General features: G+C 53.7%; 1 protein-coding gene across 1 annotated transcript in view; it reads right to left on the bottom strand.

The window, feature by feature from the left end:
- Positions 1-367: 367 nt before the first annotated feature.
- Positions 368-10,412, bottom strand: part of Slc26a11 (solute carrier family 26 member 11) — a 20,326-nt gene continuing 10,281 nt past the window's right edge. Inside the window, 11 exon segments of the mRNA XM_051159177.1 lie at positions 368-459; positions 674-746; positions 1,705-1,838; positions 2,245-2,344; positions 2,592-2,719; positions 3,873-4,013; positions 4,221-4,276; positions 5,252-5,312; positions 7,745-7,795; positions 9,366-9,438; positions 9,988-10,163. Of these exon segments, the coding sequence (XP_051015134.1) occupies positions 368-459; positions 674-746; positions 1,705-1,838; positions 2,245-2,344; positions 2,592-2,719; positions 3,873-4,013; positions 4,221-4,276; positions 5,252-5,312; positions 7,745-7,795; positions 9,366-9,438; positions 9,988-10,163 (1,085 nt within the window).

The following is a 10,412-nucleotide window of genomic DNA, read 5'->3' as shown; positions in this document are numbered from 1 at the left end:
CAGACCCATCTCTGAGATGCTCTCTCTCTCCAACTCTTCTCTGGTACACCTGATTCCCAAGACGAATTCGGGAATGGGAAAGCGCCAGCTTGCCCACCAGTGCAGGCAGGAGCCATGGGTGCTCCTGTCTCACTTGTACTCTCTCTCTCTGTCTGTCTGTCTGTCTCTCTCTCTCTCTCTCTCTCTGCAGGATGCTTTCTCGCCCCGCTCTCAAATATCCACAAGTAGGGGACAGCAGGACAGTGACTCCTGAGGATCACACATGGCCCCCACCTCTTCCCCACAGCCACCTCTGTGGCCCATTTTCAGTCTCGCCAGCTTGGCGACATGAGCATCAAGCCACAGTGACAGGCCCTTTAAGGCCCAACTAAGACATCAGCGGGGAGACCTTGTGCTCTGGAACCGAGTCTTCGTGGACGTTGTAGGCCTCGGTCCCTGGCCCCTGCTGCAGGAACTTCTCTGCAAAACACACAGGATGTTATCAAGTACTGAAAATGCGACATAAGGCTGGGTCCTCCTGGGTCCTCCCACTGGATGGGATTCAAGGAATGACAGTCACCCAGGGTCCAGTGCACAGGGAGAAAGGGTGGGTATGCCTGAAGCCAGGCACTTGCCCTGGTTCTGGGTTTTCCTGACTCATCACAGGTTGCCAAAGATTATTCCACACACTCACCGGCCTCATCCAGAGTGGAGAAGTACCGGAAGCCCTTGAGGTCAGCGGCGAGCAGTGTGCGGAGCACGGGCACCTGGGGGACAGACAGGCTTTGTTACCGCGCAGGGTAGGCCTGCTCTGCGATGTAGGGTGGCCGGCCTAGCGAGACGCCTGGAGTGTGCTCCAGGGAGACTCTGCTTCAGCTTGAATGGAGGGAGGAAAGACGAGGGTGGGCCCTGAGCCCTCCTGCCTGACGGAAGGAATTGTCCCCAGTGACCATAAAAGGTTAATGATCTAAAACAACAGACTTCAACCCCTGACCTGGCACAGTGATAGGAAAACTACCTGACCAGAAAGTTGACACAGAAACATCTGCTGGCGTTGCTCACTCTTTGTTTGTTTTCAAGACAGGGTCTCTCTGTGTTAGCCCTGGCTGTCCTGGACTCACATTGTAGACCAGGCTGGCCTCCAACTCACAGCGATCTGCCTGCCTCTGCCTCCAGAGTGCTGGGATTAAAGGCGTGCGCCACCATGCCTGGCTTTTCTTTTATTCCTACACTGCCTCCATTAATCCTGATCTAACAGCCATGCGGAGCTTGGTATGCACGCAGACAAGCCCATGAGCATGGCTCTCCCAGGACCAGAGCCTGAAGCTCCCAGTACTGAGCATGTACCGCAGGTGTGTCGGCACTGACCGCAGGAGAATGGATTCAGGTGGTCAGTAACCTGCCAGGTTAGAACCACAGTGAGCAGAGAGCCCTGACGTGGGTCCTAACGATGATGTCATGGGTCCTTATGATGACATCACGGGTCCATAGGATTTAAAAATTTTTTAGTTGTTTAGTTGTTTGTTTTTTTTTTAAATAGTTCTTTGGACAAGTTCTTACTCTAGCTCTGGCTTGCTTCACACTTGATGTGTGGCCCAGGCTAGCCTTGAATTCATGTCAACATTCGTGCCTCAGCCTCTTGTATGCTAGGGCTATAGGTCTCTGTCCGCAGGTGTCACATTAACTGTGGACCCTGCTCCTCACAAGGTGGCGTGGCTCTCCTACCTGCAGGCCAACGAAGGCCAGTGAGACACCTCGCTGCTGGAAGTCCTCCAGGAGTTCGCCGAGCCCCGCAACCACAGTGTAGTCTATGCTGCTGACATGCGTGCACTCCAGGACCGTGTGGCGTGCTGGGGATGCTGGGGAGACAGGCCAAGAGTCTGCCACAGGGCAGGCAGAGCATGTGGCTCTGCAGCCATGGCAGTGGTGAAGAAAGGCCACCAAGGGACCGCTCCCCAGGCCTGTCACCTAGCAAAGGGGCCAGGGTGGAGGCAATGGCTGTCTGGAAAGAGCTTCTTCCTTTATAGGTTCCCTTGATGTCAATTCCCAAACAGGAACAGAAGCAAGCATAGCCCTTAGTAACAGGCTATAAGGGAGTCACAGACTGCTGCCAAGGGGGACTGTCCCAACTGTGGCGGACACTATGGAAATGTGAAACCAGGTGGGGGGTCTCCCTGAGCCCTGAAGCTGGGTGACCCTGAGGGTGCTAAGGCTGTGGTAAGGGGGACTGCAGGGCTGAGTGCTCACCTTGGCTGGTCCACATACCTTCCAGTGCCCGGTTCAGTATGGCCTCTCGAAGGGCATCAATTGCAGGGAAGTGCAGGCCGCTGGCCGGCTGCAGAACAAGAATCTGTCCCTCTGACACCTGGACGGAGGAGGGTGTGAGTGAACGCTTAGAAGCAGACAGGCCAGGATAGTGTTCCAGGCTTTGCTCACTGCACCAGGAAGCCCTGGCCCAAGCCCAGCATATGGGGGTGGGGGTACAGCAGGAGGCGGAGCTGGCAGGACGGCCCCCAACAGCCCACTCTCAGGAGCACAGGAGCACTTAAGACAGCTAGCAAGGAGGTAGGAGCCGGAGGTTCCCACGCACACTCTCCCCGCTCTGGGCCTACCTGGGTCTTGGGCCGAGCGACAGAGTGCAGGAGAAGGAGCAGAGACACCAGGGTCCCGGCCAGGATGCCGTACTGGATCTCCCAGAAGGACAGCAGGAAGGTCACACAGAGTGGCAGCAGATCCAGCCCTAGAAGGTTCAGGGGCATCCTCCACTCAGAGCCCAGTGGCCCACCACTTGGCATCTCCCAGGGTTAGCAGTGGTGGTCAGATCCCTAAAGCACCCTAGAAGATCTCTTAACAGGAACAGAAGTTGTGGGGTGTAGCTGGCCCACAGCCCAAGGTTGAGAATGGGGCCCCTATCTACCATACAGCAGGACCAGCCTGGCCCAGAGCCAGCTCTCCAGCCTCTGAGCAGGTAGACGTGGTAGGGGGACGGATGCGGGGCAGGTAGGAGGGGGCCTGGAGGATACTCAGCAGAGAACCTAGGGAAAAGGGGCAGAGAGAGGTGTGTGTGTGTGTGTGTGTGTGTGTTTATATGGGGTTGGTGTGTGGTGTGTTTTGTGACTCCAGAGACCCAGAGGATTTCTGGGCTGAAGCAGTGTCCTGGGCGCAAAGCACATGGCTCAGCCTAGGGTTCCAGCTCTGATGCAGCAACCTAGACAGGCCCCACCCTCCATGGAGCCCCAGTTTCCTCTGGAAGCATCTTTTATTTTCGGGGGGGTGGGTTTCAAGACAGGGTTTCTCTGTGTAGCCTTGGCTGTCCTGGACTTGCTTTGTAGACCAGGCTGGCCTCAAACTCACAGCGATCCGCCTGCCTCTGTCTCCCAAGTGCTGGGATTAAAGGCCTGTGTCTCACCACACCCGGCTTTGGAAGCATCTATTGCATTCCACACACATATGTGTCAAATCAAGGCTGTCCTTAAAGATGAAGTGAGGTGATACACAGAAGACACAGAAGGACCGACCACACCCACATCTGACAACTGTGGCCGATAAGGAAGAACTTGATTCTGATCCACTAAAGGAACTCCTGGGTCAGACCCTCAGGTCAGGAGATGGGGAGACAGAGAGGCTGGTATGTGGGGCCTGGCAGTCACCCACCCACAGGAAGGAGGGTGGGAGGAGGGGGAGCAGATGGAGTCGGGGAACCCTGGTCTCCACTCAGTAGCTACAGAGCTTGGCTCAGCTCCTCCGAGCTGGTACCTTGAGTGACAACGGTACCATTTCCTAGCTTCTGTGTGTCCTCTCTTGAGTTTCCCACTATGCCACAGCTGCAGCCCACAGTGGGGTTGCAGGCAGGGAGGGGGAAGGAAAGATGCACAGACACACTGTGCACCTACTTTTAATGCGCCAGAGCCTCCTGAAGATCGCGACGTCGAAGAGCGGGGCCACGGCCGTTATGATGACGGCAGCCAGGGCAGACTTGGGGATATAGTAGAAGAGCGAGGTCAAGTAGTCCAGAGACAGCAACACAAGCACGCCTGTGGGGGTAGCAGGTCATCGGGGGGGCAGGCACCCACAATTTGACATTTGGAAGAGCCTGGTACCCAGTGGGGTAGAGCTGTGGACCTACGCAGACTACACAGAGAAAGAGGGGTTCCATCCCTCCTCCACCAATCCCAGGGCAGGGTCCCAAGGTAGAGAAAGTGGGGATGGGGGTGGGGGCCAGGAGGCTGAGGGGTGCTCACCAGTCACCAGGCCCCCTGCCGGGGTACACACCCCAGATTGAGCATTCACAGCTGTCCTGGAAGACAACAGGGCAGAAACCTGTCAGTCCCCAGCTGCTGAGAGGGGAGCTGTCTGGCCTCATATCGGGGTGACCTGCCAGTGAGACTCAAGATGGAGGTGAAGGCAGGAGGCTGAGCCCCCTCAGCAGGGTGGGCCGAGTGAGAACAGCTACAGATCACTGGGCTCACTCCTCAGGTGGCCTTAATTTTTTAAACCCCTTTGACACTCTTACAGGTGTCTATTTGGCCACCCGCCCCCACTGCTCTCTCTCATGTCTCTCCCACTTCCTCTGGACTCCTTCTTCCTACCCACAGCCCCTACTCATGTCTGGGGTTTGTCTGTTTGTTTTCTTTAGTTTTTCGAGACAGGGTTTCTCTGTGTAGCCCTGGCTGTCCTGGACTCGCTTTATAGACCAGGTTAGCCTTGAACTCACATCAATCCACCTGCCTCTGCCTCCAGAGTGCTGGGATTAAAAGTGTTGCCACCACGCATGGCTCCTATGTGTGTAGTTTTTAGGATGACTTATTTTATGTACATGAGTGTTCTATCTCTGCATGTCTGCATGTACACCCGCAAGCCAAAAGAGGGCACCAGATCTCATTACAGATGGCTGTGAGCCACCATGTGGTTGCTGGGAATTGAACTCACGACCCCTGGAAGAGCAGTCAGCGCTCTTAACCGCTGAACCATCTCTCCAGCCCACCCACTTTCTTTTGGAATTACTCAGGTACCAGCGTGCCTAGAGGACTTGGGTGGGCCAGGAACTTCTACTACTAATTGCAGGGCAGGGATGCCAAGGGCTATCCCGAGGGGTGGGTGTCGCCTGCCTTGCTGTGGACACGGTCACAACTTTCCTGAGGTCTTTAGAATGTCTGGTGGACAAACATGGAGGAGAAGGAAAATATCAAATAGGGCTAAGAGCATGGCAGGGGGAAACGGGTCTCTGGACCCTGCTGACCCTAAACGCAGAGAAGAGACCAGGAGCACTCACCGCCCAAAGCTGCCGGTGACGGGGTAAGATGAGACGAAGGAGCCCAGCACGTTGGTGAGGCCTGGGGAGAGAACAGAAGGTACCAGGAGGGGCGACGGAGCCAAATGCAGAACCACACCAGGAAAAGATGGAGGGGAGAGCCTGGGACCCCGCGTTCTTCCAGGAAAGGGAGCCAAATCTTTATCACATTTACTTACATTGGAGTCTAGCCTTTAACTCCCCATCTCTAATTTTAGGTTTTTGCTTTTTTGTTTTGTTGTTGGTTTTTTTTTTTTTTTTTTTTTTTTTTCCTGTATGAGTGCCCCATCTGGGTATACACCTGAATGCCAGAAGAGGGCATCAGACTCCAGTATAGATGGTTGTGAGCTACCATGTGGTTGCTGGGGATTGAATTCAGGACCTCTGGAGGAGCAGCCAGTGCTCTTATCCACTGAGCCATCTCTCCAGCCCTGTTTTGGTTTTTTTGAGACAGGTTTTCTCTGTGTAGCCCTTGCTGTCCTGGAACTTGCTCTGTAGACCAGGCTGGCCTCGAACTCACAGCGATCCTCCCTGCTTCTGCCCCCAGAGTGCTGGGACTGAAGACGTGTGCCACCACACCCAGTCCAGCTTTGGCTTTTTTAGACAAGGTGTCACGTAGCTGAGGCCACATGTGGCCATTGGCTGAGGATGACTTTGAACCTGTGCACTGTCCATCCCTGAGTGCTGAGACCACAGGTGTGGGCCACCAGGCCCCACCTATTCTAGGTTTAAAGTAGATCTGGCTCAGGCCTTGCCGTGTGAGGCCTCATGACACCTTAAAGGCAGCATCAGTAACCACGGCGACGACATCCACCTCCCAGAGAGAGATGTGGCTGCTGTGAGTGCCAAGTCAAGCTGAGGGACTGAAGGTCAAAGGCTTTCCCCAGGCGACACTACAGACCATATTATGCGAAAGCCAGGTCCACTGCCTTGCTGGGACCCAAGAACTAAGATCTTTGCCAACACTTACCAGGCTCTACCTACCCAACATCCCTCCCCCCAGAAGCCTTTACAATGACCTATGCTGGCGACTACAGGTTCAAGGCCTGCTCTTGGAATTTTCCTAGCAGTTAATGTAAGGAAGCCGGTTATCCCAAAGGGCAGGTGTAACGGCTTAGACATGGAACACGGACAACTGACCAGTAGCTATACCACCGAAGGAAAATGACTCCCTGACCCCAGCAGCCATAGATGCCAGCAGCTCCTCAGGCGGAGTAGGTGGGCTACCTTACGTTCTGTAGTATATACCGTTTATTACAATATATACTGCTTATTAGTATGGAAATTCCTTTAAGATCTCACCTCTTCCACCGTCTACATCCACAGCCAGGCTGAGCTGAGCAAGGGTCATACGAAGGCCTGGTAGACTCACAGAGGAATGAGGAAAAGCCTCAGAGGCTGGGGATTACCTAAGTGCCAACCCCTCTTGGGTCACAGAGCCAAAGCCAGGCCTTTGAGAGTAAGAGGCCTGGGCAGCTTGGTAGAGACTGGGTAGTGACCATGGGCTACACAGTGACCCATGGAGATGTCCAGTTGGGGACAAGTCTGTGTTGGAGTCAGTGGGGGACGCGCCACCAGCCTGCTGCCACCTAATTGCTGAAGCCTGCGAGGTCCATTACAGAACCAGGAGGCGGGCGTCCACCTTCACAGACCTCATCCCAACCTTGCTCCATCCTTCACAGTTCTATCTGGCTGGCACCCTGGGGACTCCATGACCAGCAGGACAGTCCTCTGCGGTTACTGGCTTGTTTATTTATTATTTGTTGGTTCTGGGGATGGACCTGCTACTTTTTACTCCTCTCAATGTCAGGGATCAAGGGCTTCACATGTGCGTGACATCCCCAGCCTGCGAGAAAACGGTGTTTGAAGCAGTGAGCGCGCCTGAGAAGTCACAGCTGGACCGTCTCCTGGACATGCGTGGCGTGTCTGTCTGTTGCGGCAGGTGGCCTCACCTCAACCGCTGCCCCATTCGGCAGTTCAGTGAGGAATGACGTCAAACACTGCCGTTGGGCTGCGGGCACTGCCAGCCCTCTTAGAGAGGAGACCCAGCTGGGAAGCCGCCTGGCCGTGCTCCCAGCTCTCTCTGGGGCACACGACACGGCTGCGGGCACTGCCAGCCCTCTTAGAGAGGAGACCCAGCTGGGAAGCCACCTGGCCGTGCCCCCAGCTCTCTCTGGGGCACAGGACACGGCTGCGGGCACTGCCAGCCCTTAGAGAGGAGACCCAGCTGGGAAGCCGCCTGGCCGTGCCCCCAGCTCTCTCTGGGGCACATGACACGGCTACAGCATTCAGCATTCAGGCTAGGAGCGGCAGCAGGTGCTAGGCAGGTGGAGGAACAGACCAGGGGAGGGGAGGTTGCCTGGAGCGGCCGGGACACCGGAGAAGAAGTCTAACCTGACATTACAAGGCCTTTTCCCTCCCAAACATCACAGCTGATGCAGCTGGGCAGACACCGAGGGACCAGCGGGGCCTTACCGATGGCCAGCAGCTCTTGGTTGGCATCAATGCGGTAGTTATTCTGCGAAGCTAAAGAGAAAGAGCAACACAGACGCGGTCACCGATGCAGGAGAACAAGTTTGCGCCAATTTGTCTGGGTAAAGTTTACACGTATAAAACATACACAAAGTGAGCACGCTTGACCTAAACTAAGAAACGCACATGGTGGGCTCACAACCATCTATGCTGGAATCTGACACTCTCTTCTGGTGGGCGGGTGTACATGCAGATACATAAACAAACAAATAAATAAATAAATAAGTCTTTTAAAAACAAAAACAAAAAAACTAAGAAATGATTAAAAATCCAAAAGCAGGGCCGGGTGTCGTGGCGCACGCCTTTAATCCCAGCACTCGGGAGGCAGAGGCAGGCGGATCGCTGTGAGTTCGAGGCCAGCCTGGTCTACAAAGTGAGTCCAGGATGGCCAAGGCTACACAGAGAAACCCTGTCTCGAAAAACCAAAAAAAAAAAAAAAAAAAAAAAAAAAAAAATCCAAAAGCAGGGCTGGGCGTGGTGGCGCACACTTTTAATCCCAGCACTCAGGAGGCAGAGGCACGCGGATCTCTGTGAGTTCAAGGCCAGCCTGGTCTACAAAGCGAGTCCAGGACAGTCAGGTGTTACACAGAGAAATCCTGTCTCTAAAAACCAAACCAAACAAAAACAAACCAACAAAACCCAAAAGCAGGGGCTGGAGAGATAGTGCAGTGATTAAGAGTACTTGCTGTTCTCACAGGAGGCGGGCTGGGGGTAGGCTGGGTTCCCAGCACCATATGGAGACTCACAACTCTCTATAACCCTAGGTCAAAGGGTCCAACGCCCTCTTTTGACCTCTGCAGCACAGTATACATGTGGTGCACATACATACACATAAACATTCATACATATATAAAAATAAAGTTTGGAGGGGGAGGTTGAAACAGGTTATCACTGTGTGACCCTAGCTGACCTGGAACTCTCTCTATAGACCAGGCTCACCTGGAACTTACAAACATCTGTCTGCCTCTACCTCTGACTGCCAAGGTGAAAGTGGTAGGCAACCATGCCCAGCAAATAAACGAATAAATATTAAAGAGTGTCTGACTGGAGCAAGGGACAAAGTTCTGGAATGCTGGAGAAGGAATTTATTTCAGGTACAACCAGGACCAGGCAGGAAACGTGGTATATGGCACTTTGAAGCCATATATTAGTTTTGCTGGTGATGGTACATGTTACTGAGGGTGGAACCTGGACCTTACACATTAGCCAAATGCTGCACCCCAGAGCCCTGCCCCAAGCCTGTTATCTAGGTTTTAGCCTCAGAATCACCCACTACCCGCACCCATGCTGTATTTACAGATCAGAACACTGACATCCATAAACACGGAGCTAGAAGAATTGCTGACCTTGGGTCAAGTGAAGGGTTTAAGAACCCCACCTTAGAGAGGCAAGACTCCAGATACACACTGAGCCCTCTTCTGGCAGGCAGGCACACAGATAGGCAGGGCATTGTATACATAATAAATAAATAAATTAAAAAAAAAAAATTAGAGTAGGCAAAGAAGCCAGGAAGCAGGAAGGAGTGGGCTGGTGGGAGGGGAGGTACAGGCAGCGGGCATCTCACCGAAGGATTTGGCCACAGCGATGCTCTCCAGGAGGCCCATCAGAGGCACCACGGCCAGTCCGGGCCCCATGTCCTGAGAGGAGAAGGCCAGTAAGTGAGTAATCTTCCTGTGCTCAGGAAGGATCTTGTCAAGCAGGGACCTGCCCTGCAGTGTGGTCCTTCTTGGTGGCTGGTGGAAGCAATGCTGCTCCAGTTACAGAAGTGTGAATGAAGGAATTAATTTTTGGTTTTTCGAGACAGGGTTTCTCTGCGTAGCCTTGGCTGTCCTGGACTCAATTTGTAGACCAGGCTGGCCTCGACCTCACAGAGATCCGCCTGCCTCTGCCTCCACAGTGATCCGCCTGTCTCTGCCTCCCAAGTGCTGGGATTAAAGGCGTGCACCACCACCGCCATGATAGAAGTGTGAATTTATACTGGAGAGGAAACTAGAAAAGAGAGGTGCTAAGAGGAACCTGACAAATGCATCCTTTCCCACTGTCCAAGGGAGAAAGACAAAGGGGACACCTTGAGGTTGTGTCCTATTTGCTTTTTTCTCCACTTTCCTAAGACGCCCCCTTCTTAAGGACCAGACCAGGGGACACCTCGGGCCTCAGTCACGCTGCTGGCTTTGCCTCTTACTCACCTGCACCATCTGAGAGAATGAGATGGTCTTGTTGTCTGTGGTCACTGAAAAGGGTGGGGTCTGCACCGGAGGGAGCCCCTCAGCTATCTTTCCAGTCAGAACAAAAGGATGGTGTCCTGTCACCTCAAAGGAGTATGCAATCAGGGCCGCAGAGGAGACCACCAGGGCGTTGCGAGCTGGGGCAGACAGGGGGAAGAGACGATGAGGAACAGTCTTTTTTTTTTTATTTTGAACATTTGTTTATTTAATTTTATGAGTATGAGTGTTTTGCTTGCATGTATGTGTATGTACCATGTGTGTGCCTGGGGCCTGAGGAGGTCAGATCTCTGGCACTGTAGCTATAGGCACTTCTGAGCCACTGTGTGGATGCTGGGAATTCAACACAGGCCTCTGGAAGAGCAATGAGTGCTCTTCACCACTGAGCC

This window comes from Acomys russatus, chromosome 16 (genome assembly GCF_903995435.1).
Source record: "Acomys russatus chromosome 16, mAcoRus1.1, whole genome shotgun sequence".
In the NCBI taxonomy this organism is placed as follows: domain Eukaryota; kingdom Metazoa; phylum Chordata; class Mammalia; order Rodentia; family Muridae; genus Acomys; species Acomys russatus.
Note: the sequence above shows the minus strand (reverse complement) of the source record. Positions and strands in the feature narration are given on the sequence as shown.